Here is a 27,702-nt window from a genome sequence, read left to right as displayed (position 1 = left end):
CAGCGTGTGGGTGAAGCTGGGGACAGGCAGTGAGCAGGGGCTGGGGGCAGGAGCACCTGCATCTGGCCATTGCTGCCATCAGGAGAATCACTTCCTGCTCCCTGCACCCCCCCCCGCCCGCCCGGCTGAAAGCAGTTTGACTCTGCAGCGAGTCCTGGCACCCCGAGCTGGCAGGGGGGTGGGTGGGGATGGGGGGTGGAGGACACCCCTGCAGCTGCCTGACCCTCTGCCTGTCCCCTCTGCCCAGTTGTATCTGTGAAGCCCAAGGCACACAGCCGCCCGTCCCGCATGAACTGCTACGTGGAGGTGTCAGGCGATGGGCTGCCCAGTGAGACCAAGAAGACGGGGAAACAGATTGGGAGCTCTGAGCTGCTGTGGAACGAGACCCTTGTCCTGTAAGTCTACGTGACCCACCTGGTGTGGGTCTGATGCCGGCGATGGCCCCGTGCTCCCTGGGGTACCCCACTGTGCTGTTGGCTGGAGCTGCTCAGATGCTGGTGATCTTTGCCCCCAGCAGATGAGGACACCGGCAGGCAGAGCCAGGCTGGAGGGCAGGGTGTTTGGGCAGGGTGTCTGCCATTGCCCCGTGGCCTTGCCCACCTCCCTCTGCTCCCTGGCTTTGGCCAGGGGAGAGCACTGCCTGTTCCCCAGGCATGGAGCAGGGATGCAGCCATCATGACAGCCCCTTTCTCTGGTCTCGGCAGGAACGTCACAGCTCAGAGCCACTTGGACCTGAAGGTGTGGAGCTGCCATACCCTGAGGAACGAGCTGCTGGGCACCGCCTCCATCAGCCTCAGCAACCTGCTGAAGAGTGGTGGGAAACGTATGTACGAGCCAGACCCCACCAGGGTCCCTCAGCTTCCACCCTGGCTGGAGCCCCCCTACCCCACCGGGTCCTGCCGCCTCGCCTGCCCCTAGGTGCTCGGTGGGGAGGAGAGGTGGTGGCTGCCACGGCTCCCGTGCAGTCCCCCGCCCCGGGAGGGAACAAGGCACCATTGTGTGCCCTGGGCCGCCTGTTGGGGCTGGGGGGCCGGGGCGTGACGGAAGCCATACCTCCGTTAGCCAGGGTGCTGCAGCCTGTGAGGAAGCACAAACCCCTCAGCTATTTGCTGCCATTTGTGGTCGCCAGAGTGTGGCTCATGACAGCAGCTACTGCATAAAGGCAGCCATTCAGGGCCTGGGCCGCGCAAGCGGCTGCGTGGGGCTGGAAAAGGCTCGCTCTGTCTTTTCCAAGCAAAGCTCCACCACTTGCAAGAGACAGACCTGGTATTGAGCGGGGAGAGGGGCCTCCCGTGCCCTAGGGGTATATGGGGCTCGTTCAAACTACTCTCCCCCATGCCAGGGTCTGGGGTGAGCCGCTTCTGGCACTGCCAGCTGCAGGCTACGAAACCGCAGCAGTGTCCCTGCTGTGCTCCCTGTGGTGGGCAGGCTGCTGTGCCCCCAGGTGGCACCTTGTCTTGCCGGGGCAGCGAGGGCTGTGGGGAGCTGTGCTGCTGCCGCCATTGTCTCGCAAAGCCCTCGAGGACCTGAATGTCCATCCCGGGTCGTTGTGGGGCTAGGCTGCCTGTTGTTTGGGCTGTTGCTGCCAGACAGCGGTGGGGGTCTCTGCCCTGGGGCACACTCTCCTGCAGCTTTTTCTTCCCGAGGTGTGCAGATGCTGTGCTGGAGCAGGCACTGCTGCTCCCGCCCTACCTGCTCCTCTGCAGGGGCACAATCGGCTCTTTCATTAGCAGGCGTCCCAGGGGGCTATGTGGAAAATGAATGGAAAAGGCAACTGGCTGTTCTAGCTTGTCCATTAACATCCACCAGAAAAAACGTGTCAGATTTTTCCTTGACACGGTGGACTGGGAGGGAAGACTCTTAAAGCTGCAGAGCCTGCCCTGCCCTGCCAGGAAGGTGCTGCTGTGGGCTGGGGGCAGCCGGCACTCCCTGGGTGAGCCATGTGCTTTTGTCTGCCTGCCTTGTCTAGCCTGGCGTCTGCTTCCTCTTCTCTGCAGACTCAGTGCTTGGCCTTTGGGCTTTGCTGCAGCTCTGAGTGGGCCAGAGACTGCTGCTGGTGCCCTGAAGGTCCTGTGGGAGCCTAGGTGCCTGGGAGACCCTTTTCTTGAGAGGGCTCCTTGCCTGTCGAGAGGAGGGGAGCCTGTTCCCTCCGCCTGCCAGCCCAGGGAAGTGGCCAGGTCATGCAAAGGCATGTAAAGAGCATTTGGGATTTTGAGCTATCCCGAGTCAGATACTTCGTGTCCTAATGCAGCCTGTGACCCTCTTCCTGGGGAAGGCAGCGAAATGCAGGGGCCTGGCCATCTTCTCCCCCTCCTGGGAAGCACTCAGCAGGAGCGTGCCTTTCCCAAGGCTGCTCCTGCTGGGCAGCAGACCCCTTTCTGGCTTAGTTGGGTTTGTCATGGTTTTGGTGAGGCTTTCTGTTAAGTTACTGTATGTGAGTGTAGCTGTGGGCTTTTGTTTGTGTTCCTGCAGTTGTTCTACTTGGTGCAGAAGAACTGTTCCGGTTGCCCTGCTTTTGGGCAGGGGTGGTATTCTGGCTGCCGGTGGTGTCCATGGCAGTGCGTGCAGGCCTGCCGCCTGCCAGGGAAACGCTGGAGTTCCCCCTGTTCTTTCTGTTGGCTCTCCTGCCAAGCACGCTGCGCTTCAGGTGAAAGGTGGAAAGCCTTGGCTCTGAGGCTTGGAGCCTGGAAAAGAGGGGTCAGTGATGAGCCCGGTCAGGCCTGAGCTCCCAAGGAAGGTGGGGAGAGCCTGCTGGAGCTAACAGCCCGAGCTGTTGGACAGGAGCTGCTGCTCCGGGTGGGTCCAGCCTTGCTTTTGGGGTTGCAGTGCTTCTCACTGCCTTGGCAGGTGCCTCCAGGGCCTCTCCTCTGGCAGGCAGCACCCTCCTGCTTTCGGAGGGGATTGACCAGGGAGATGGAGAGGTGGGTAAGAATGGGCTCAATCACAGAAAATGAGCTGGAGCCTTCCACAGAGCTGAGCTGCTCCCAGGGCTCCTGTAAAACAGCTAATTTGCAATGGCACAGCCCCCTGCCCTGGCCCCGAGCTGCTGCCTGCTGCAAAGGCACCTCTTTGTTCCCAGGCTCTGGGAGCTCCTCGCCCACTCCTCCTGCAAGGCCGGAGGAACGACCCCAGGAGCCCTGTGCCAACGGTCTGTGTGGAAGCCCATACTGGGCCTTGATGGTTTCTGCTGGTGCCCCTGTGCGCCGAGCAGTGTATGTCTGTGCAGGCACTGAGTAAGCCAGGCTGCAGCTCGCAAATGGAAGTGCTCGCTTTTATTGCTCACTGCTCGGGTTGCAAGTTACATCAACAGGCTCCTGTTTCTTGAGTGGCACCACATGCCAGGGTTTTACAGATCCTGCAGAGCCTTTTCCTTCCCTGCTGCTGTGCCCCAGGCAGAGCTGCTGGAGCTGCGGCCTCGTGGGAGCCTCCAGGAAGCCAGCAGCAAACCCCCAAACCTCTGGAAAGCTGCAGATTGCCCCCCCCCCCCCATCACGGATGGGATGTCAAAGGAGCTCTGCTGCGTGCCCCAGCAGCAAAGGCTCTGAGTGAGGAGCTATGACGGCAAAGGCTCAGAGCAGCTGAGGTGACTGCTCAGTGAGCCGGCTCCATCCTCCTGGGCCATAGTCTCATAAAACTGGTCATCCAAGCGCGTGAGTCACTGCGGGTGGGACTGTGTCTGCCCTGCATCACCTTTCAGGTGTCGTGTCCTGAGTGTTCTGCAGAGCTGATGGCGCTGTGACCACCAGCCCTGTGCCCTGGCCACCCCCAGGCTCTCTGGGTGGGAGGCTGCTCTCTGTGCCCCTGTCAGCCAGTGGGCAGGGTCTGCTGGCTCCTGCCCTGCCCTGGAAGGGCTGTTCTGCAGGTGCCAGCTGTGCCTGGTCAGAGACAGCGGGCTTCTTGGCTTTCTGCTCCTATCTTGTCTTCCCTCCCAGGGCTGTGATGGTTCAGAGGAAAGAAGCAGAAGTCTGAGATCATCCTGGTTATACCTGGCAGATAAATGGAGTGGGACACAGTTGTCCCTAAGTCACTGGTGGCTGAGACTGGGTCAGCAGCATGGACAAAGCTTCCCACTGCCTGGGGTGACTCTTATGTGTTACCTGGGACAGTAAAAATTGTCCCTTCCCCTACAGTCTGGGTTCCTCCTTGGTTTAGGGATGGCTGTGGGAAGTCTAACTGTCCCCCAGCTCCTTCCCAGAGGGCCTGTAGCCACAGCATGGAGTCATTCCTTTGGCTGCAGATCCTGAACAAAGTGTAAGCTAGTCTTCCCACGCCGAGCACCAGGGAGGTGGGTGCTGCCCACTCACCAGCCCTGAGCTTGGGTTAGCGTGGGGGTGCCTGGCACCCGGGGGAAGCTGGTATGGCTCTGTGCTCCCACTGATGCTGACAGCGAGCGGCCCCGCTGATGGTGTTGCTGCCCTGCCTTTTCTGTCTGGTGCCAGGGTGATTTCAGGGCAGAGTCCTGGCTCTGGGGTTTGATTCTTCTGTGGACTGATGGCATGGCAAGTAGGTTGCTGGCTGGAGCGTCTGGTTTTCGGGGTAGCCCAGAGGATCTGCTTATCTTCCGTTGGCATAAGCAGCAGTCCTGGCTGCTCCACGGGGAGCTGCTCTTGAGGGGCGATGGTGAATGCAGCTTTGATTGTGTGGAGCCGTTTAAGTGGAAACTGGCCTTTGCATCCAATGGAACTGTGCAAAGAGGGTTTGGGGAGCTGAGAAGGGTGGGAAGCATTGCCCGCCTGTCTGTCTGGAAGTTTTCCTGGCTGCGTGCATGAAGATGGAGCCACCTCACCCAGGGAAGAGGTAGAGGGGCTGCCCACTCCCATGTGGCAGCTCTCTGGTGCTTGTGCCCATGGGTGTCAGACGTGTGTGGTTCCTGGAGGTCCCGGAGGGCTCGGGCTTGGGCTCAGCTTGGGGCCGTTATTGCACTGGCTGCTACCAGCCTTATTTTGTGGAACCGTAAATCCGCTTAATGGACTGGGTGGGAATTCCAGCTCACCTTCGCTAAATGGGAGCTCTGATGCTGTGTGCAGGGCACTGGAAGTAGCTGAACTGAGACCTTATTCAGGACCAAATCACCCCCCGACCCCCTCCCAAAATAATAATAATCCCTCTGACATTCTGGCTGCCGGCAGGACACAGGCAGCCTTTGTGCTCAGCCATTCAGGGGACCCTCTGTTGGTGCAACAGCAATGTCCCTTTGTGCGTCCCGCGTGCTGGATGGGGACAGTGAATGGAAGGTTCTGCTAGTGTTTATTTTCTTTAAAAAAGCTGAAGGGGGTGGAGAGGGGGAGAAGGAAGCCGGCTGGGAGGTTCATGTTCACATCCTCCACTTGGAGACACCTTGTCTTTGCTCCTGCGCTGCCGCCCCCTCGGCTGGGCGCCCGCACAATGAGGGCTTGTGCGGCTCCGGCGGGGAGAGCAGCGCGCTCGGCTGCCGGGTGCTTGCAGGGGGGGGATGGAGGGGACCCCTGGAGCGTGTGGGCACGACTTCCGTACGGCTCGGAGAAAATGCAAATTCCTATGGCTTGGAGCAGCCAGGGAGGAACAGGGTCTGGATTTGTTCTGGTTTTTGGCCGCGCTCAGTAGCATCTTCTGTCTCGGGCTCTTAAAACCGATGGTGAGATCGGTTCCCCTTGGAAGCAAAGTGAAAGCAACTCCTTTAGGCAGAGGGGTAAGACCAGGCTTAGCAGAATCCCTTGTCTGATCATGGGCAGGTAGCGAGTGACAGAGTTGGGCTCCAACCTCTGTGCTATGCCCCCGTGAGCATGTGCTCCAGCCGTGCCTGGACCCTGGGTGCTGAGGGGACGTGTGCTTCCTTGGCATTGAAAACCTGAGACTCTTTCATGAGATCCACAAGTGCAGCCTGCCCCGCAGCCCTGCCTTCACAGCACACCCTGTGGCTCTGGGCTTCGGGGTGCCTGTGGAGCGCCCTGTGGGGCAGAGACCCCTCGGAGGAGGTGGTGGTGAATCCCAGCACCAGGCTGCCTGCCCTGTGGCTGGGCTCCCCCTCACAGTGCTGGCTGGCTTGGAGGACGGATGGCTACCAGCCATGGGCCAGTGCATGTGGTGTGAGTGCCAGACACCTTTGCCATCCCTTCGCAGCTGCGCGAGGCCGGCAGGCGTTCCATGGGGAGCAGCAGCTCCGGCCGGGGAAGGAGGGCAGGAGCCTGTCTCCAGGCGGTATGAGAGGTGTGTGGCTGCTTCTGGTCCTGGCAGTGGCCAAGCTGGTGCGCAGCAGCACCGTGGTCTCTGTGCCTTCACCCCAGTGCTGTCAAGGGCTGGGCTGGCCGCTGGGAGCCATAGGTGCGGTTTGGGTGGCACTTGCACACCCTGGCACCCCGCCAGCGTGTCTCACCCCAGAGCTAGAGGTGGGACAAGGGGTCTGTGGGGAGTGTGTTCCCATCCTCCTCCTGCTCCCGCTGGCAGGTACCACACCCTGTCCCCACTGCAAACCAGGACAAAGCAGGTTGCTAAAAAATGGTGCCGTTGTCATGAGCAATCTGTGTATAATAAAAATATTATTTAAGCAAATGAGTCAGGAAGCGTCTGGGCTGGTGTCCCAGGCTGGCGCAGCCAAATTTTTCTGGCCTTCTGTGGCGGAGCTGGGTGTTTCGGTCCTGCTGGCTCCAGCAGGCATCGCTGCCATGGTGGGGAGAGCCCTGCCTGCCTGTGGACACTGAGGGTTCTGTTGTTCTCCCACTTCCATGGGGATGCAGCCCTGCGGTGGGTGGTTAGCCTGCGTGGCTGGGGGCGACTGCAGGAGGTGTACGGGCAGCCCCTTCGCATGATGCCTTACTCCAGCCATGCTGGGTGCTGGTGGCTTCCCAGTGGCACTGGGGACACCCCTTGCTGCTGTCTCTGTGCAGTAGAAAACTGTCAGGAGGCCTTGGAGGAGCTGGAAGGGTTGTGGGTGCCTGTCCAGGGGCGCAGGGAGGCAGAGAGCTGCAGCTGCCAACGTGTGTTGGTGAAACAGGGCAGGCACTGGGTGCCTTGGCACGTGGCAGCATGTGGCTCATCAGCTCTCCTCCCCTGCCACTGCAGCCCCTCGCTCCGTGCCCGCGGGGAGAACAGCGAGTGGTGTTCCTGGAGCCGTTACCTCTGGGCAAGCTGTGGTGCCCAGCTGTGTGTCGAGCTGTGGCTGGCAAAGTCTCACTAAGCTGATGGAGCCAAACTGGCTCATGAGAGAGGGGAGTGGAGCTGGCAGCCATCTCCAGGAGCCTCCCATCCTATGCTACCCACTCCAGAAGCTTCTGCGAAGGCAGTCTGATGCCACAGCAGAGCATTTTGTGCTTTGGGGCAGCCCTTTGTGCCGGTTTTATTCAGTGAGATTGATGCATGGGGATGTGGATGGAGGGATGTGCCTGGGGCTTTCCTTTGCTGCTTACCTGGGTTTTCTAGGTAGCGTGAGGATACCCCCAATTTTGAAAGATGCTGCTTGCTCCTCTGCAGCAGGCCAGGACTTCAGGCACCACTGGCCATGTAGCCATTGGCCTGCTTCATGTCCCAGGCACCTTCTGGTGGTTGCCCTCATGTAGGACCCTTCGTGACCCATGTGTCGTGTCAAACCAGCCGAACCTCTCAGTTTTCCTGCCATGATCTTCCCCGTAGCCCTGGCTTCTGGATCTGTGAGCAATGGTGGTGCTGGCTGTCACAGCCAGGGCCCTGGGGCAGGTGCAGCCCATGTGAGAGGGTGGAGGGACCCCGCTTTGCGAGCAGTGGCTGGTGAAGGAGGGTCTTCCCCAGGAGCTGCTGGTGGGGCTGGCCAGGTGTCCTCTGGCAGTGTTGGTTGGTGTGTGTATGTGTGGGGCCAGTGCTGGTGGTAGTGCTCTCTGGGACCACTGGCCCTGAAGGATTGGGCACATTGTCCTCGGGGGATGTGAGGAGGCCTGGAGGGGACCAGGAGGCTGATGTCCCACATCATGGGGGAGCTGGGGTGGTGGAGCCATCCTCCGTCACGGCTGGCATCCTGCGTGGTGACTGCTTGGTCTCTTTCTCCATGTCCCCTCGTCTCCCACAGTGGAGAACAGGCAGCTGACCCTGGACCTGCAGGCGGAGAACAAAGGCAGTGTTGTCTCCAGCGGAGAGCTGACGATTTTCCTGGACGGGCCTGCTGTTGATCTGGGAAGCCTGCCTAATGGCAATGCCGTGACAGAGGGTGAGTGCCACCCGTCTCCGCATGCATGCGGCGGCTCTGAGCACGAGGCGGTGAGCAGCAGCGGGGAGAGGAGTAGGGCTGAGAGCACGGCCCCCGCGACCTCTGAGCAAGCGTCCGAGTGCCAGCAGCCGCCCGCCCTCCTCCCCCAGGTAAGGCTCTGGCCCCTGCTTGCCCCGACCCTGGGCTTGCGCACGGGCTCCCGCGGGAGCAAGCATGTGGTGGGGCAGGAGCAGAAGCGTCGACAGGCTCGCGCCCTGCCTCCCCGTGAGAGGAGTGGCCCTTCGCCAGGCCCTGCTTCCCTCGCTGTCCTCTGTCAGCTGGGGAAACGCTTCTGTATTTAATGAACCGCTCAGAAAAGGGCTTCCTGCAGCAGAGGGTGTGCGGAGATGTGATGTCTGACCCAGTGGGGCTGCCAGGGCAGAGAGCAGAGCTTGGACTGGCAGGGGGTTGCGTGTTGTTTTCCCTCAGCTCCCCTTCCTTGCTGGGAGATGAAGCCTGTGAAATCTGGGCGTCTTAAATGCGGCCGCTCTCCTGGTGCTGCCAGTTGTGCAGAGTCCTGCGTTCCCCTTCCCTAGTGCTGCGCTCGGGGCCGCGGGGTGCTGTGGGAGTGGGCTATGCCATCGCACAGCAGTGGGGGAGGAGAGCAGCTTGGCGTCAAGGCAGGGGGTCCTTTGCTGGTGGGTCTGTTCTGTAATGTGTGGGGCTGGTGTGCTTTTGGGTCTCCTTTCTGGAAGGAGGGAGGGAAGGAAGGAGGATGGAACTAGTAGGTGCCTCAGTCTTTTTCTTCACCTGCTTTTTCTTTACCCATTCAGGGTCCCAGATACCTGGACGGGACCCCAGCAGCATGGCTGCAGCCACAGAGGGCAGACACCAGCCTCCCAGTACAAATTGCTTTGGAAGCAGACCAAGGTAAGGGTCCCGTGCTGGCAGCACTTGTCAGTCCGGTATTGAGTGGTTATTGCAGCCGTGAGGCAGCTGAGAAGTGTCTAGATCATTCTTGTGCAGCGGACCCTGCTCTGGATCTCTGAGGATGTGTGGAGCAGGGGTGGGCTGGCTGCCCTCCTGGAGGACAGCAGAGCTGGGAGGTGCTGAGGGGTGGCCATACAGCTGGGGTGCGGCTGACCTGAGCCTCTCAAAGTATTTATTTCTCAAGGAATATCAGGTCTGTGATGGTCCTGACAGTTCCCACCACTTGCTCTACTGGCAGCCAAAGGAATGGTCTGTCAGGGAGATGTGGGGCAGGCTGTGACCAGGCAAACCAGCAAAGGTCCCTTCAGATGGGGATTACGGGGACCCCAGCTCTTGCCTCGAGCAGAGCCTTGGCCAGGCACTGGGCCAGGCTGGGAAGCACAATGCCCCTCTGGGCAATGGTCACAGGGGGACACTTCCGAAGGTCCAGGGAGAGCAGAAGAAGGAGAGCTGCAGGGAAATAACAGCTGCTTCCAAAGGAAATGAGATGCTCGGGCACCAGGCCATCCTGTGCCTGGCACAGTGCCCTTCCTTGCCTTCTTGCTGGGCTGGAGTCGCTCAGCACTGCTCCTTTTGGAGCTGTGGTTATTGAGAGACGTGTCACACTGTCAACATGGAGTTGAATTTAACACCTATTTATATTTCCAGAGCATGGCAGTGGCCCAGCAGCCTATACAGATGTTCTGGTTAGAAGTGTGCCTGTAGAGAGGGCGCCTGTGGCCTGCCCGATAAGAGATTCTGCGTGCCCCCAGGCTTAGGAGCGCTCTCAGCAATAAGCCCCACACCTCAAACTCTTCTGCGCCTTCGTCTGCTGGGCACAACCAAGAGACATGCAAAGGGGAGGAATACTTCTGGCTTTAAAAAGTGACCCTGTCCTTCCATATCGTGCGTTCCTCTCCCACACGAGGAGGGAGTGGGACAGGGAATTGGGAAGAGGTTGCTGAACAGAGTTTGTGCTCTTTTGTTGTGGCTGCTCCCCTCAGTTCCTGCTGCCCAGGTGTTAAAGCCTTTGGAGGGGTGAGAGAGTGCTGACGGGAGCTGGACTTTGCAGCCGCTTAGCAGCTGTCAGTAGGTGCTGGAAAGCCTGCAAAGAAAGTTCTAGCTGGGGAGGATCAACATGGTGACTGCTTATTTCTAATTCCTGACTGCTTTCTGATTGTCTGTACGTAGTTTCTGCTTTTGGTGTCGTCTCGACCTGTGAGCGTGCAAGATAAGCATGGTGAGGTCTGGCCAGGGGACCCTCTGAGACCTACCAGGTGTGCTTGCCATCATTAAAAATCCCATGGCTGCTCTGGTACTGGAAACTTTCTACTTAGTTTTCATTTCATCCTATGCTCACCTGAATTTGGAGTGATGTCCAGAACAACCCTACAGTTTGATGTAGTGCTGTTACATGGGGCAGAGCATTGCTGTATGTACCCACCATGGAAGCAGCTGCCTTCTCTGGAGTGGCATATGGGTCCTTTGCGCTTGGGAATGCTGTTTGATGTTGGCTCTGTTTATACACAGAGCTGTGTTTATTTTCATGGGCTTGGTGATGGATGCTGGCAAACTCATTCGCAGGCAGGAAGCAAATAAAAGGGTCATTCTTTGCTCTTCAGCTATTTCTACACTGTCCCCTCAAGGGAAACTGCTTGGTCAGGGCTTCTCTTTCTTCTCCTGAACAAATGTCATCTTGGGATTTGCTGCTAATCTTGGTGACGGGGTGTGAAATTCCACAGCCCTCTGTGCAGAGAGAAAACAGAGTCCAGAGGTCCCCAGCTGAGAGCTGGTGCCGTGGGTGCCGAGAGAGCTGCCATAATCCCCGTTTGTCTTATGGTGGCCAAAGGGGCCTCTTCTGACAGCAGGGAATAAAGCAGCCTGGTTTGCTGCTCACCCTACAGAAAGGCTCTGGCTGGTGAGCCACGTCGGGCATTGCAATCTACGCACAGCCATGAGTAGCTGCTGTCACCTGTCACGAGCTCAGGCAAACTCAAGCGATTTTTTTCCGTGCAGCCTGCTTTGCTTTCTCTGCTTGTGTGATGTTCAGTAGTCACCGCTCAGGTGGCAACGGGAATGAGCATCTCTGAGGGTGGGTGGGAAGCGCTCCTCTGGTCACTCAGATAAAGTATTTTCCTTTGTGAAACCCCTTGCTACGCGAAACCCCACATGTGGCTGTGGGGTGTCCCCAGGCGTGTGGCTTCTGGTGTGACACAGCACCAGTGAAAGACCGGGGGAGCTGCCGTTACCAGCTGCAGCCCTGGCGCACAGGCAGGGGAGAGGCAGCAGTGCTGCACGGCGGGTGTGCTGCCTGCTGCTGCACGGGGCCGAGGGTCTGCTCGGTGCCTTGGAGAACAAGCTGTGTCAGCTGGACAGGGGTGGGCAAGAGGAATAGGCTGGGTCTGGGGGTTTCAGAGCCAGGCACCTCTTTGGCTGCACGTCCCGCTGCCATGGGGCGAGGGGGTGTTCCTCCTGCCCCGGCTCTGGGGTGGTGGTACATGGGTGACATCTCTGCTCCCGGCACTGCAGGTGTGAGGGCTGCGTGCTGGGGGACGTGGCTGCCTCCTCCCGTCTTCGCAGGGCCAGGGGGAATTTCTCAGCTCCGTGTTTTGGGAGCTGAGCCCCCACTGTCCACACAGTGCCAAGGCTCTCCCGGTCACGTTTCCCAGTGGTTGTGCCCTGACCTGCTCCACAGCCAGCGCTGGTCCTGGTTGCGTTCTCTGCCCTCCCTCTGCTTGGGCCGCAGATCTGGCGATCTGGTGCGCTGAAACCAAGACTGGTGCTGCCACCTCTGCTGGCACCTCGTGCCAGGACTTTCTGGGCACCGCAGTGGGAGGAGGTGGCCGTTCCTGGGTTTCATGCCCAGGGCCTATGAAGGTGATGCCACTTTCTTCTTCTGCCTCCAGCCTAGGAGCGGCGATGGGGCAGAGCACACGGCAGGGCAGCCACCCGAGGTCCTTAATCAATAGGGGACAGCAGGGGTCTTGTCAGCTGCCTGGGAGATGTGCTCCCCACGGCATGCCCCGCTCCATCCCACCAGTGTGGCTGTGAGAGGCTGTTCCCATCTGCGCTCTGCCGCCTTTTCTCCCTGCTCCTATTTTAAGAGCACGCTCCCAGCCCGCTGCGCTCAGTGGGCTTGCTGGGTTTGTTTCCATGTGTCTATTAAAAGACAATGCCCAGATGGGAGCACTCGTAGGAGGGCTGGGCTGGGCGGCGGGTCAGCTAATTCAGGCCTGGTAGCTCTGTGTGGCCAGCTGGCAGCCTGCAAGCATCCTGTTTTGGTTTCTAAAAACGCCCCGGGCAGCTCTGAGCACATCTGTGCTGGGGAGGGCAGGGACCAGCTCTGTCCAGTGCCGAAGGGGCTGCTCCCAGCAGGGCTGGCTCCTGGTGGCGGTGCCACCTGCCTGCTCCCCTCTGGCCATGGGGGCCGGGGGCTGGATGTGGGGCCGTGGGTCCTGGACAACTTTTGGGATGTGTGTGGTGCTAGTGTGCCCCGCTGAGCCCCAGGGGTGGATAGGGCAGCAAGGGGGAACCGTCACCTCCGGGCCAGCGGAAGAGGAGCCTGTTCTGCGCCTGCAGCTGCTCCAGGTCCCCAGGTGCTGGTGGCCAAAGCAAACCCCCAGCATGTGGCGGTGTCCTGGGGGTAGCCAGAGGTTCTGGGGTGAGCTCACCATCTGAGGAGCCCCTGTGCAGGGCTGTGCCGAGGCCCATCACTAGTCGAAGCAGCCTTGCAGCTCCTTTTCAATGGGCTGCTCTGCCCGAGGCTCTTATCTGATCTATTTTTGACAGTCTCCTGCTTTCCCATGTCTCCTCCCAGTCCCAGCCCTTCCTCTGCCCGCTGTCATGCGCCGCTCCCCAAGGAGAGCGGCTTCAGGGTGAGTGGGAAGAACGAAGAGCTTGCTGCTGGAGCTGGTGAGGGTGGCATGACTGGTGCTGCCCTGCGCTGCCAGGCTGCTGTCCCCTCCCAGCTCCAGCCCTGCCATGTGGGGACAGTTTATGGGTTTTGCCCTTTTAAGGGAAGAACTTGGCTGGGGCAAACTGAGATCCCCATCCCTGTGCTCCTCACCCTCTGTGGGCGCTGCCATCCTGGGTGGAGGCATCTGGGCTCTGCCTCTGCTCCCCTGGGCACAGGGTGCGTGAAGGCAGCGTCTCCCCCGCTGCCCTGCCCCGGCCCCCTCCCCATTTCCAGTAACCACCAGGCTGCTCTGCTGATGGGAAAACTCACCCTTTCCTTGGATGCCTTCAGGCTGCCTCAGGGGCCCAGGGCAGTTGGAGGGGGAGAGTTTGCTTTGGCTGCCCTGGCCACGGGACGGGACGTGTGGCATAAGGAGGAGAACCCCCCCCCCCCCCCCCCCCCCCCCCCCCCCCCCCCCCCCCCCCGAGAGATGGAGCAGCTGCATCTGAGCCGGTCACAACCTGTGCCGTGATTTAAACTGCCATCTTTCCCAGCTGCTTGTTCCCTCCTGTGCCAGAGGCCACAGCTGTCACTGTAGCAGGAACGCTTGCACCTTCCGCACCTGCTTGTGGCGGGGGAGGAGGCACCAGCGAGGGCTCCCACCACGGCGCAGGAACCGGGGCTGCCGTGGGGTCTCTCCTGGGACCTTTGCTGCTGGGGTGGATGGAACAAACTGCCGGGGGCTGCCACAGCTTGGTGCTGCAAGCCGGCTTCTGGCCACGAGTGCCTGAGGCTGTTCCTCAGCAAGTGGGGCAGCTGAGTGAGCACCTGCAAGCAAAAGCAAGGTCATTGTCACCCAGGTTACTCTTCCATGGAGCTCTGCTGCTGGCAGATGGGTGCCAAGACCTGCAGGCAGGCTGGCAGGTCCATGTAAGCAGCGCGAAGTTCAGTGCCCAGCCAGAGGAGCAGAGGCACGTGGCTGCATCCTGGCCGTTCTCGGGGCTGGGGGGGTCCGATGGTTGTGCTGGGCAGGAAAGCAGCACAGGGCTGAGGCCAAAAGGCAGGAGTGGGGTTTTCTTTGTGAGGCCAGGCGGCGTGTCTCACCTCCCGTGTTTCTTTCCCTTGCAGGATGCACCGGCATGCGGCTGGAGCGGCCAGGCAAAACACGGGGAGTGGAGAGCAAAGTCCCAGTGCTAGGAGCCGGCACCGGCAGCAGGCCAAGAGCACGCAGCATGCCGGCATGGCCAACGGCACAGCCAACGGCACAGGTGAGCCAGCCCTCGTGGGAGGAGGGGGATCGAGCTTGGGGGCTGCGTCGGGTGGGAGAAAATTAATTTCTGCTAAGGTAATGGACCTTATAGGGCCTGGGAATTTCCTCCCTGTGAACTGATTGATTTTTGTTGATTTTACTTTAGACAAGCTGTGTAGCCTTGCAGAGCGCACTGGTAGGATCCGTTCTGCCTGTCGGGAGTAATTTCTGTGGCTCTTCTTTGGAGTCTCCCTGACAAAAAACACTGCATCCAGCTCCAGGTTTTTAAAAGAATACTAGGATGGCAGCGTCACTGATGCCACAGCAGGGAGGACAGTTATATCTGAGTGGATGTTTTTCAGGGTTTGGAGCATTCAGCTGAACTTGTCAATCAGTCTTCAGCAAAAATGTTTTGAGCTCTTTGCCCGCTGAAGTGGGGGGGAGCAGCTGTCTGTCAAGCACCAGAGAAGGCACAAACCCACCTCTCTAAAGAGAGCTGACTCTTACACCAGAAGGTATTTTTGGAAAGGTTTCTCTTGTCTTTTCTTGGGTTTGTCCGCAAAGCCATAAATACTTGTGGAGCAGGGACTGGGACCTGCTGAGTGCCTGACTGTGAAGCCACAAGCGGCTCATCTGGTTTGCTTCTCTGGCTCTCCTGGAGCCAGCCAAGCAGTGCAGCATCTCCCACTCCTCTGCACAGCTTTTGCAGGCAGTGCCACCCTTTCTTTTGCTTTTGTCGGAGACCTGGAAGGAGGAGCAGAGTGCTTTGTTTTGGATAGAAGGAAATGTTTTGTTCAACCCAAAAGGAAGATTCTGCCCCCCCCCCGCCCCCCATTTCATTGGAAAAACCTGGAGCAATGCAATTTCAATTTTACCAAAACCCATTTTGGGAGAGAGATGGGAGAGCAGAGGGCTGATGTGAAATGCTGCCTTTCAGCTGTCACTTCTGTGCTCCCCTCCTCAGTGCTGTGGCTCGTCTCTGCCCTTCGGTGTGGTGCTGTAGTGGGAGCAAATGCTGCACGGTGTCCCCTGTGCCCACCCAGCCCTTCCCGGTGTCCTCACTGTGCAGGGGACACTCCCTTTGGCTGTGGACAGAGTTTTTGTTCCCGAGTACAACTTGGCTCCTTGGCTTTGGTTTGTTTAAATTGTGTTTTATTGCCCTGGTCCCAGCCTCCCCAGTGGCTTTATGACCGTGCTGTCCTCATCGCTGTTTACCACTCGCCAGCCTTCGTGTCTCCTGCAAGTCCTGTCAGCAATGATTTTACACTTGAGGATAGGTAGACAAGTGTTTCGGATGGCTGGGTTTAGTGCTGGACACCCTGTCTTGCACTCTGTGGAATGCCTCTAGAAACCATCCTCTTCCTCCTCAGTTTAGCACATTTTGGTGACGTTACAGTGTTTTTTGAGCAGACTGTTGCAAGAACGTCCCCATTACATTTGTCACTCACAGCTGTAATTTCATCTGACAATAAAAGGAGATTATTTCATGGCATGTTTTCTCCACAGCCATGTTGCTTAGCCCTAGCTGTGTTCCCCTGGAGCCCTTCCTTATCAGGTGAACTTTGGATCAGCTTTTCCCTTGCTTTGTCCAGGACTGAGATCAAACTGATCACAGAGCAGTTACCTGGGTCGTTCTGCAGGTTCCCTTCTGAAAATTGGCACAATGTGATTTGAAGCTTCTAAAGTTGCCCTTTCCCAGGCTGGCTAGAAGCGAGTAGCAGGCAGACTTCCTCAGCTGACTCTTGCGGTGCTCCGGTGGATGTTGCTGTGAGCCTGCTGACCTGGAAATCCTCATCGCCGGTAGATGCTGCCTGAGGGGCTCCTTTAGTTGCTGATGGTGTGTGCCAGGATTCCCCCAGTGCCAGAAGATGCTGCCCAGCTACTCTCCAGCTGCAAAGCAAAACTGTCCTGCGCAGCCTGCCTCTTCTGCAGAGTGTCTGTAGTTCTTCAGTCTCCCGTCTGTGGGGGTTTATACCACTGTGAATTTTTTTCCTACAATACATAGAATCATAGAATCATTTAGGTTGGAATCTTTAAGATCATCAAGCTCAACCGTTAGCTCTGGACTACTTGGGTTTGTAGATACAGATGCTTCCTTTACAGTTTTCTACATTTCTCAGCTCCAATTTGTGGAGTTCTGCCTGCATCTCTTACTTCTTTGTTATTTGTTGCTGGTTTGTTTTTAATGCTTTTGCTTTGCCACTGAAGCCAGGATGTCTTGCAGCAAAAGTTATCCTCTGCTGGACTGCCAAGCCTCAGGGTTTTTTGGCTATCTAATAAATATTCGTCAAACAAATTCCCTTTCTTTTTTTTCTTTTTTCTTTTTGTCGGCATTTTCCTCCTCATCAGTTTTCTTTGTAATTTTCCTTTGCTCTGTCCCTTCCCCTTTCCTTTTCCAAAAGTTCAGTGGAATTCAGCAATGTTTAGCCCTTACTGGTGGAGCTGACTTGCTGAGCCTGGGCTTCCCTCTGCCTGGGGGGGATGCTGCACCCGCAGTTTCTGAGCTCCTGCTGTTACCTGAATTCCCATCAGGCACACAGCGTGTTTGCAAGTGGCAGAAGAGATACTGAGCACAAATGCAAAGTACCCTCCGCTTTTGTTTCAGGACAAAGGCGGTGGTTCCCAGAGGGATCTGACTGCTGGGTGAAGGAGGTGCTGCCTTTGCTGCAGGCTGCAAGCACCTGAGTCCCGTGCTTGGGTGGTAGTGGCTGCCGCGCACCATGTGCTCCGCTTCCGTGGGTGCGGTAGGTCAGCTGGGCCCCTGTTACCCTGTCTGGGTGCTAATGTCTCTGCTCTCTGCCTTCCCAGTGAATGGAGAAGCGGTGGGTGCTGCAGACGTTGAGGAGGAAAGGCCAGCAGTGGGAGCGAGTGTACCAGCCCCGGTGGCGCTGAGTGTGGCAGACAGCTCCGTTGCTCCTGCCCTTCCTGCCTTGACCAGCTCTGGAGAGGCAGAGGAAGCAGCCACTGGCTCCAGTGCCCCACCAGCCCGTGCAGCGGTGCTAGCCCTGGATGCTCTGCCCCCTGGGTAAGGTCTGCCTTCTGCTTGAGACTTTTGTTCCCCTAACAGGGTCAGCATGACATGGAGCACCTGTGGCCCTTGGGGAGGAGGCATGGCCCTGCAAGAATGGCTGGGGGGCCACGAGCAAACGGGGGCACTGCTGTGTGCTGGAAGAAGAGGGTGTTTGAGGGAGGGGGCTGTGCTGCACCAGGAGTCGGTGGAAATGACGGTGGTCAGCAGAGCAGAGAGGGCCTGGAGGCATCTCATGGGGATGTCTGTGCCCCTCACTCGCCTGGCACCGCCTGCCCTCCCCCATCTGAGCCAGGGCTTGACTGTTGTGGATTCGTCCTCTGGGTTGGAGTCTGATCTGTGTCTGCTGTGGGTCTCTGGGGTGTAATAAACAGCGAATCGCATCTCCGCAGCAAGCAGCTCCTCAGCATCCATGCCCAGGGGAGCAGCAGAGTCCTCTCCTCTCCTGGGGCTGCTGAAGGGGTCAGTCAGAGGGAAATGCGTGAGAGAGTGAGTGTGGACTTCCGTGGAGCTCCCACTGAGCAGGAGGGCACGAGTGTGCACGCCAGAGATGCTGTGGAGGCATTGGCCACTGCTGAGGGGCGGTGGGCAGGATCCTTGTATAGCTGAGATCCCTGGTGCGGCTGCTCCGCATCCTCCTCCTCCTCTGTGGGCTGTGGGGAAGGGGCTGGGAGGAGCGCTGGGGCTGGCTGAGCCGCGCTGGTGGGCGCACTGGCTCTTGGTGGGGGTGGTGTCGGGCTCTGGGCTCAGCGCCCCTCTGGGCTGCAGCTGAGCCATTCTCCCCTTGTATTTGAGACACGTTTAACTCTGGACTGCGAATGTAAAGCGGCGAGAGGGGGGTTGAAAATGGCTTGTGTTTGGTGTGAAGGGAGCTGTTTATTTTCCTTTGGCTGAGGCGATGCCTGGGAGGTCAGGGCCTCGCTCGTGTGTCAGTCACAGGTAATTAGGGTTAACGGCTCAGTGTGCCTTTATGCTGGGTGTGTGAGGGTTTCTGTTCTCTGGCCTGGACGCTTCCTGTTTCCAGGCAGCTGGAAAAGTCCAGTGCTCTGAAAAAGGTCTTTATTCCAGTCAGAGCTTATGCCTCTTTCTGCTCCTACCAGGTAGACTGAAGGTCTCATTTTCCCCACCTCTGCGGAGCCCAAGGTGGAAGCGGGCTGTCGTTTCTTTCCCAGGGCGGGGAAAGACACAAAAGCTCCGGAGAGGAGCCCGCGGGTATCCCAGGATTAGGGTTTCTGGAGGCTTGGGGAAGTTGCAGGCACTGCTTTGTAAGACATGGCATACTTGCGTTTACCTGGTCCGGCTGGGTGGAAGCGTGGTCCATGTCCGCCCCGTGCCTGTCCCCCTGTGGTGCTCGTGCCAGCAAACCGCGCGTGTCAGAGCGGCGAGGAGATAAGGCTGTTGTGCTTTGGGAGATGGCTGGAGAAGAGCAGTGAAGGGGTAGTGAGCCATCCTCCAGGATGAGCTTGTGGAATTTGGAGATCTCTGGAGACACCTTTGAATAATAGCTTGTGTATCTGACCCTCCCTGTCCTGACCATGGGATCCGTAGAGGGGAAAGAGGGCAGCAGCGCTCTTGCACGTGCTGTCCGAGTTACATGCTCGTGCTGGGCTGGCTTGGGCAGCAGCTGAGCTGCTTGGTCACATGGAAACCAGGCATAAAGGTCTTCCCAGGTGAAGGAGGGCTGCAAACTGAGTCTGTTGAGGTCTCCACGGTGCAAGCCCTGCCCTGAGAGCTGCCGGACCAGGTTCTGGGCTAACGGGGATTTGTACAAATAGAGATTTGCTAAACGGGGACTGCACAAAACACTGTGGCCCTGGAGTAGTATAAATGAGCTTCTGGGCATCTCTTGAGACCTGAACTAGGGCGGCTGATCTTTGGCTGGCTTGCCACACCAGGGTATTACTCTGACTGGTGGTTTGGGGCCCAGCTTGGGAGGTGGGGATGTGACTGGCTGGGCTGGTGGAGGCAGCGGTGTCTCAGGCAGAAGGGATGCAGACAAAACCAGGCTACTTCAGCTCTGGCAGCAGCGTGCTCTGCGGAAAGGGGTGCAGGATAGTCCCTCACTGACCCAGCGCCTGCAGGGATGGCTGTGCAGTGTGTTGCAACCCCTAAGTGATGGCTTTTGCTTTGCTGCTCCCAGGAGCAATGTCCCCTGCAGAGCTGCCAGTCATCCTGGCACTGAGGAGCCAGAAAGCCATCATGTCCCTCCTGCTTTCCACACAAGCCCTGCCTCATTCTCTGAGTGCCTCCTTTCATTCGTGGGAGCGTGGAGAGCAGTGGTGCTCGGCTTCCCTTCAGCCTCTGGAGGGGTGGCAGCTTTTTCTAGCTGCGTGCCGGTGGGTGCGCTGAGCCCCAGCCTCCCGGCTCATGCCAGGCTGCGTGCAGATGGAGTCAAGAGCGGCTGGGTTCATGTGGGGATTCAGAGCTATTTATTCTGCTCAGATAGCTGTCTGTGAACATCTGCACCAGATGTGGCGGGCACAAAGGCATCTCTCACACAACTGGGAGTCTGTTCTAGGGGCTGGAGGGTGCTGGAAGGTGTTCTGAATAATTTTGGCCCCAACAGTGCCCAGAGCCTCCTTCGCATCCTCCTGGCTTGGGCATGGTGTGTTTCCTTGTGAAGCCGGAGAGCGTGTGGCACCGGCACAGCCAGGTGCTGTGCTCGAGGCCTTCAGCGCGGGGTCCTGGCTCTTGCGTGGGGGTTTCTGAGTGGACTGATAGCAAAAGGGGGGAGGGCACAAAAGCTGCTGGCTCCTGCATCTGGTTCCAATCAGCGATGATCTCGCGCGGGGGACGGCCGGCCGTTAGCATGGTGTGTATACACAGCGCTGTCTCGCCCGTACAAAGAGGTACATTATGCTGCCTGGCAGAAGGCGTGGGGCTGTGGTTTCTTACATAAGGAGGGCGTTTTGTTTGGACTGCAGGGTTGCCTCAGCGCTGCCACTTCACACCGTCCGTGGCTCCCAGTATCCACCGCCGTTGTGAGCCTTGTGGGCAGTCGGAGGGGGGCCAGCAGGGGCCCACACGTCCCGCGCTTCATGCTTGCAGCAGCAGTGCACGTGGGTGAGAGCTCCCACCGTCTAGTGCTTCCTAAACCGCTGGTCTTCCTTGCTGGCAGCAACGTGGCAGCAGGCACAGGGGAGGAACGCCAACTGGACGTAGGGTCCTCAAAGGAAGAGCCCGTTGTCACACATCTCCCTAAGCTGTCCCTTGCAGGGTGGTGGGTGAGATGCGGGGAAACTCAAAAAGGCTGAAGCCTGCAAACTGTTGGGCAGGGTGGTCTGTCTGAGCAAGGATGTGTTGTCCCCGGTGCCTCCATCTCTCAGGTTGTTGCTGTGTGTCAGGAATAACAAGTTCGTTACAGCTTGCTGCTTAATGGTGGTGACTCACTGTTCGTAGGGTGAGGCAGCCCTTGGCAAATTTACTTTTCAGATTACCAGGGAGCTGCTGGCCTGAGGAGCGTGTGAGCTTGTCACCTGTTTGTACAGGGTGTGAGACTGGGACAGAGGACATGAATCAGCAGCTGCCACCACCACCAGCTCTCCCCAGTCTTGCGTGGCTCTTTGCAGTCACGAGGGCACCCGGAGGAGTATCTGAAGGATCCAGAAACCCTCTGCCCTGGAGGAGTCCTCATCGTGGGATTTCTGGCCTCTACAGCCACAGAAATGGCACCTGGGGCCTTGAGAGCCTCTTGTCATGGAGGACTGCCCGGTCCTCAGAGCCATATTGATCAGAGAAACCTGTTGTTAATGAGCCTGGAGGACCTGTCCCCTCCGGTAATGACTTGCTGGCACCGCTGGTTCTGTGTGCACAAGGCTGAGGTCCTGTTCATCTCTGAAGCACCACATGTTAGCGTGGACAGAACGGGTGGGACATCTGGCTGGCGTTGTCCTCGCCGTAAGCGAGTGGTGCTGCAGCCTCTAGATCTGTCCAAAGCAGGCTGTTATGGCCAACTGACCTGGGAAGGATGATGCTTAAAGGGTTTTCATGGGATGCTGACTCCTGCAAATTCTCATGAGCAGAGTTGTGCCTTGGAGTTTTGTCTGTGAATAGCGTTCGTCCACCTGTGCCGTGTGCCGGGTCCGTATCTGGCTGCTGGTGGCGATCCGAAGCACTTGCAGTGCAAGTCAAGGAAGGGCCTTCCCAAAGCTCTGCCTGCAGCAGGCGGCTCTCCAGCCAGCGGCACTTCCACACTCTGCCTTCTCCCTGAAGATGCCCAGGGACCTTCTGCTGTCCATCTCACGGGGTGGGCATGCTTGTGCCTTCAAGAAATCCCAGCTATGCTGATTTTTCTCTAAAGAGATTTCAATCTTTTGGGGCTTTTTAGCTCTCCTGGTGCTTTCATGCTCATGAAGGACTGATTCATTGTTAGTGAACTGGAAACATCAGGCCTTTCCCCTCTGGCAATGCCCAGGGGTAACCCAGGAAAAGGGCTGACTGTGGGGTGGAGAGGCAGAGGCTTATGCCCAGGGGTAACCCAGGAAAAGGGCTGACTGTGGGGTGGAGAGGCAGAGGCTTCCTGGTGCCGGACGGCACTGGGTAGTGCCAGCTCTGCTCCCACATGGTCTCTCCTTTGGGCAGTGTCACGTTTGGCAGCACCTTGCTGTTTAAGGTGTACAGGCATGGTAGGTCCTGCCCTTGGACTCTTTCCATCAGAGATAACCACTGGTGTCCCTAGGTCTATTCTAGAGATGAGAAAGACTCAGTGCTCTGACTGGTAGCATCATCTGCAGCTGTGTTGACAGTGCTTTTTGAGAAGCCAACAAACAGGAGTGAAGCCAGCAGCTCTGAACGGGGTTAGACAATCTCTCAGCTAAATCCTGGGCCTGGCATTCACATTCCCCTCCTGTTCCGGGGAACTGGCTCTTGTCTCAGAGTGCAAGATTGCCTTCTGCCCAAGGCGGAGGTGTTTCAGGCTGCCCGTATGACTGCTGGACCACTGGGGTCCCCAGCTGCCGGCATGCTGCCAAGGTTTGGAAATGCAGCTGAAGCTTTTCCCATTTCTGCCTTTCCACCTCTTCCAAGAGCGATGTCAAGGCTGTAATGCATGCTACCTGTGGTCACAGCAGGTGCCTGGTTGTGGCTGATGTCACCGTTTTGTGGCTTATCGTCCCCTGGGGAGGTTTGAGGGTGAGCAGGGATGGTGCCAGCCCAGGCAATAGGGCATTAGCACTTAGAGCATCCTCACAAGGGCTGCTTGGTTTCTGCAAGTGTCACAACAGAAACTGGTATATTAATTTTCTAGAGCTTCTTGTGATGATTAATTGAGGCTGAAGATGGAAGATTGTGGGAGCAGAAGTGTGGCAGGCGAACACTATCTGTCAGCAGCTGCTGGCTTGCCTCTCACTGTTGTAGAAAAAAAGCTGACAGGAAGGCGCATTGCTCCATGGAGTTTTTACCTTTGCCAGGGCATACACTTTCATGAATGAATTAAGGCAAAGAATGTTTTTCAGTGTAGCTGTGTAAAGCCCGGCCTCCTATCACACCGGCTCGCCTTAGGGGCCACCTCTGAACCAAGTGCCTCGTGGCCATGCGATGTTTTTAAGCGGTATCTGTCAGCAGAGCAGGAGGGCTGCCAAGAAGAAAATTCAGCCCCAGCCCAAACTCAAAGGCTCCCCTGTAAGATGTAGTTTTTGTTTGGTTTCCCTTAATACATCAGAAACTCACAGGGCACAAAACTGACCCTGTGTGAAATCTTACGCCGGCCCTCCTCCTTTCTGGAGGAAATTAGGAATTCATGCTCCAAATCATGCCTGTTTTCAGAAAGCAAGCTGCTGCAGCACCTCTCTGGTAGTCTTGATCTAGCAAGACAAACAACTGCCATGTAGACCTCCTGTCATTCTTTATTTTAAGTAAAGGTTAGGACACTGTAACTAAGCGATGCGAGGAGGTGGACTTGCTAATCCACCAGATGCAGGTCTCTGGACATTCTTGGTAATAAGGTGATTATTAATTCTTCACAGCTCGCTGATCCGTGGGGGAGGCTGGGCTGCACAGCTGCAGTCTGAGCGTATGGGCGCACTTGCAAACAGGTTTCCTAGGGACGCTGTTTGGGCATGAGTTAAAGTAGACAAAGGTGACTGTGAAGTCTCTTGGTCCTACACGTCGCCAGGCTCTGGCTCTCGCTGCCCTGCACATGCAGGGGCCGAGGCTGCTGGATCCACATTCCTTGTTCCAGCTGAAACCCTTCGCTTCACCTCTGTGCTTGAGGAGAGGAAAAGCGTCATCTCGTCTGCCTCAGGTTTTCTCTACGTGCTCTCCTGAGGGGTGCTGCTCTCCCCAGCTGGCCCTGGGACGGTGGGGACGGGTGTCCAGGGAGCCAGGCAGCGGGGCACAGTCGCTCTGGCTGGCATCGCAAAGAGCAGCTTGTTTTGGTAGCTCCACCTCAGCCGGGGTTCGGTCTCTGTGCTAGCAAGTATCAACTGTCTCATGGTGGTTTGTTTTTTTTTGACTCTTGCAGGTGGGAACAGCGAGAGCTGCCTAATGGTAGAGTCTACTATGTAGACCATAACAACAAGACCACCACGTGGGAGAGACCCCTTCCTCCCGGGTAAGGGGCTCTGGGGACAGCTGCCATCTCGGATACTGAACTAACTTGTAGCCGATGCACAGGAGTCTGTGCAAAAGTGGGGAAGGTGGCAGGAAGGTCTTTTCATTCCTAAAAAGAAATGGAGTGAGATGACCACGTGTTTACTGGCCTGAAAACACATGCTGTGTCCTCAGAAAGGTCTTTTCAGCATTTGTAAAAGGGAAAAAGCATTCCAGTCTGTTGTGTTTTGACCTCTGTTAGAGGATTATTTTTTTTTAAACAGTCCATGGAAATCACTAATCACTTGCGCAGCAGCACAACTGCTTGTGGGCAGAGCAGAGGGGGTGGGCCTTTGGGATGGGGACCAGGAGAAGGGAGAGGAGGGGCATTGTCGTCACCTGGAAAAACAGATGCTTCTAGATGAGGGCTGAGCTCCTGTGAGCAGGAACAGGCACACTTACTATGCCCCAAACCTGGAGCTAGACCCTGGACTCTCTCAGAGGAGGTTCTCGTTGAGGTCTGCTTGTGCTTGAGAAGATGCTGCTGCTCAGCTCCATGAGACCTGCAGGAAGCACTCTGCAAGACTCACCTCCAGGAGGGCCATGCTTTCATTCGCAGGCGTCTGCAGGTCTAAAGGCTGAACGCAGCCCTGTGGGCCACGTGCTTTCCAGGAGCTTGTTGAATTCTCACCTCTTAGTGCTCCTAAAAGCAGAGAACTTGAGAACAACAGTTTGGCTGTATCTAGACTGAGTTTGTTCAGGGCTGGGATGACTGAAGTGTGCTTTAACTGCCACTGTAATGCGTGGAAGTGAAATACAAACCCGTCCTGTTCTCCTCCGTGGGAGCCTACAGGTTCCTGCGGGCACACATTACCTTCAGTTAAGCTGCAATACCTGCAGCCGCTCTCTGATCCTACAACAGCTTGAAATCTGTCTGGTGTTAAAAGAGGGAGGCTGCTACCTGGAAGGGTAGGTTTGGGAGTACCCCAGTGTGCTGCTTCCCTCCTGTGCAGGTCTCCAGCCCGGGGCTGTGCCGCTGTCGGAGGTCAGCTGTCTTGGACTGATGGTTATGGCATCGTGGTGCAAACTCTGCTAGTGTCTAGGCATCCCATGTAGGCTTTGTGTGCCCTTGCAGGGAGCTGCTTCAAGTCTTAATAGTCTTTTGTATATCCTTCTGGTGGATCTTTGTCCAAAAGAGCCCCTTCAGCTATGAAATTGGTGGCTGTGCCAGAGCTGGGAATGGAGCCCTTTTGTTAGAGGGTATCTTGGTCGTGTGAGAGGAGCCAGAGAGCGAGTGTCTGAAGCCAGCCTGTAGTGTCAGAGCAAAATGAAAGATCACAGTCTCCATAGCTGGACCCCTGGGCCCAGGCAGCTCTTGGCTCTTCCTGCCTTGGAGGACTACGAGCTGCTTTTCTCACATGTATTTCTGAGAGGCAGAACACAATGTGCTGAGCCAAGCCACTGCACGGGGAGCACAAGGGGAGTGTGACAGCTGGGGAAGCGGTTCATAATCCCGTGCTCCTCCGTTGTGCTTTCAGCACATTCTGGGGCAGCAGCTGGATATTTTCAAGATACTACTGTGCATCCAGAGCCCTGGGGGCAGCCCTCAGCTGGGGGCGATGGGAGGTTCCTCTGTGTGCCACCACGGGCTGTGCCTTCTGACGTGTCCAGGGCTTCTTCCTGCTGCCTCCACACCAGCAGCTGAGTGGTTGTAGGGCGGCTGGAGGCACCTGCCAGCGGGACTTGCAGAGCTGTCTGAGGACAGTGACACCTTCTTCTGGTGTTTCCAGGTGGGAAAAACGTGTGGATCCCCGAGGCAGGTATTACTATGTGGACCACAACACCCGGACCACCACATGGCAGCGCCCCACAGCCGAGTACGTCAGGAACTATGAGCAGTGGCAGTCCCAGCGAAACCAGCTCCAAGGAGCCATGCAGCAGTTCAGCCAAAGATTCTTGTACCAGGTGAGAGCCTGGGGCAGTGGTGGTCTCACTCGGCTCTCCCACTGGTCTCGGCTGGGCTGGCCTGGGAGACACAGAGCATGCGGACATGCTTGCTGGGCTGCATGGGGTCTGTTGGTGAGCTCAGCAGAGCAGCGCTTGGACAGGAGAGCCCACGGGCTCCTCTGCTGTGTGCAGAGAACTGCGCGGGAGTAACTTTCTTTTTATAAAACAGCTTGCATGGTCCTGAAGGGTGGTGGGAGGTGTCCTCAGCAGCCTGACCCTGGTCTCCCTTTAGTGCCAGCGTGGCTAGGCACATGCTCTCTCCTGTGGCTCCCATCAGGCAAGCCTTGCTGCTGACCTGTGAGGCTTGCAGAACTCGTTGCATGCTGTTGGAGCTGGGCATATGCTGAGGAAGCTGTGGGAGCCTGGTCTGTAGTGGGAGGGGAGGCTCTTGGGGCTGAGCTCATCCCTCCCCCAGTCTCCCTCGGGCTGAGGACAGTGGGGCTGGGCCCTGGGTGGCCGCAGGAGTTGGGTGCAGGTGCTGACATGGTGAGGGCTGCAAGAGCCAGGGGACCAGAGGGCGCAGGGAGTGAGTGCTGCTGGGCTTGGTGAGCTTCCTCCTGCTTTTTCTGCTTCTTCCCTTCACTCCTGGTTTGGGCTGAGTAACTGTGTTTCGTTGCTTGGGGAATGGGCTCTCGACAGCCCTGCAGAGCACTAGCTCTTGGGCACAGACCACTCTTGTCCTGGCCTTGCTTTTGCTGCCGGAGCTGGGACCCAGCTTCAGTGGTGGGTAAGCAGGGTGGTGCTGGTGGCCGTTGTGCTGCCGGGTGAGCAGTGGTTGGGAGAGAGCCGGGCAGGAGCATTTCCGACTCCTGGAGTGGTGACGTCCCAGCGATCTCTGCTGTCAGCCAGCCCCGTGCCTTGCAGAGGCCTGCTGCAGTGAAAAACACGGCTCCTGCCAGAAGGCAGGGAGGTCTGGTGGGGCAGGTGTGGAGCGAAGGTGGGCAGAGCAAAGTGGCCAACTTCTTCTCATTGATGTTTAGCTCCTCTTGGAAAAAGCCGGGAGGCTGACGTGTCCCAGCAGCGCTGCTAGTGCTGGTGCGAGCTCTGCGCTCCAGCGAGGAGCTCGATGCTCTCTGGGAGGAGGGTGCAGGCAGAGCAGTTGTGCAAAGTCCCTTCTGCGTGAGGCACAAGCGGGGCCTCTCCCCGGGGGTGCGGGAAGCTGCTCTGCCCCCCTCCCCTCTCCTGCCCTCCCCCCCCCAGACAGCTATCCAGCCCTTCCAAGCCTGGCAGTGGGAGCTGGGCTGCCACGGCTCTGCTGCCCGCTGCCTGCCTGCACTGCTCCGCAGCCTCCAGGACCACTGGAGGGGGGGGGGCATGCAGGAGGGGGCTTCCACCAGAGGCCAGACCGGGCTCCGTGCCTGTCACTCGCTCCCATCTCTGCCATCGCCAGCCTTGGAGCCGCTCCAGTGCTGTGTGATCGCCCTGGCCGGGCTCCGCAGAGTGCAGAGGGAGGGACTCACGCTCCAAATTTAGCCTGATGAAATGATTGTACTTCTTGTTTCAAGGGCTCTAGTGCCAGCTCTGCCTCCTTCCCCGCAGGGGCTTTTTGCTTTGCCTTGCCCTCCCACCTCCAGCATCCACCTGCCCTCCGTGCTGGGAGAGGAGGGTGGGGAGGCGCTGAGCAGCGCTGGGTGCTGCAGAGCCCTCTGCCCTGCCGGCGGGCACCTCGGTGCCACAGGGCTCCCTGGGCTGTGCCTGCGCGCAGCATCCCTGGCACCGAGGGGTCTTGCTGTCACGAGGGGCCGGGTTGCTCCCAGGGGATGTGGAGAGCTGCAGCAGGGCCCGCTCTCGGGAGCTCTGCCCTGGGCTCTTGTGTCTCTGCCCTGTTAGTTTTAATTAGTTATTTTTAGGTCACAGTGAGGCGATACCTCTGGATGTGACTTGGCTGCGTCTCT

At 57.9% G+C, this 27,702-nt stretch overlaps 1 protein-coding gene across 4 annotated transcripts in view; it reads left to right on the top strand.

The window, feature by feature from the left end:
* WWP2 (WW domain containing E3 ubiquitin protein ligase 2) overlaps positions 1-27,702 on the top strand; it is a 43,444-nt gene that overhangs the window by 3,787 nt on the left and 11,955 nt on the right. For 3 of the 4 annotated variants that reach the window (XM_037409456.1, XM_037409458.1, XM_037409457.1), the window contains 8 exons: positions 248-395; positions 705-823; positions 8,015-8,152; positions 8,965-9,061; positions 14,124-14,263; positions 17,053-17,269; positions 23,733-23,822; positions 25,591-25,765. In XM_037409456.1, coding sequence (XP_037265353.1) covers positions 248-395; positions 705-823; positions 8,015-8,152; positions 8,965-9,061; positions 14,124-14,263; positions 17,053-17,269; positions 23,733-23,822; positions 25,591-25,765 — 1,124 coding nt within the window. Of the gene's footprint in view, positions 1-247; positions 396-704; positions 824-8,014; positions 8,153-8,192; positions 8,302-8,964; positions 9,062-14,123; positions 14,264-17,052; positions 17,270-23,732; positions 23,823-25,590; positions 25,766-27,702 lie in introns of those variants that run through there. The other variant, XM_037409459.1, reaches the window with a different exon arrangement.

Source organism: Falco rusticolus, chromosome 15, assembly GCF_015220075.1.
Source record: "Falco rusticolus isolate bFalRus1 chromosome 15, bFalRus1.pri, whole genome shotgun sequence".
NCBI classification, from domain to species: Eukaryota; Metazoa; Chordata; class Aves; order Falconiformes; family Falconidae; genus Falco; species Falco rusticolus.
This window is presented reverse-complemented; position numbering and strand designations above follow the sequence as displayed.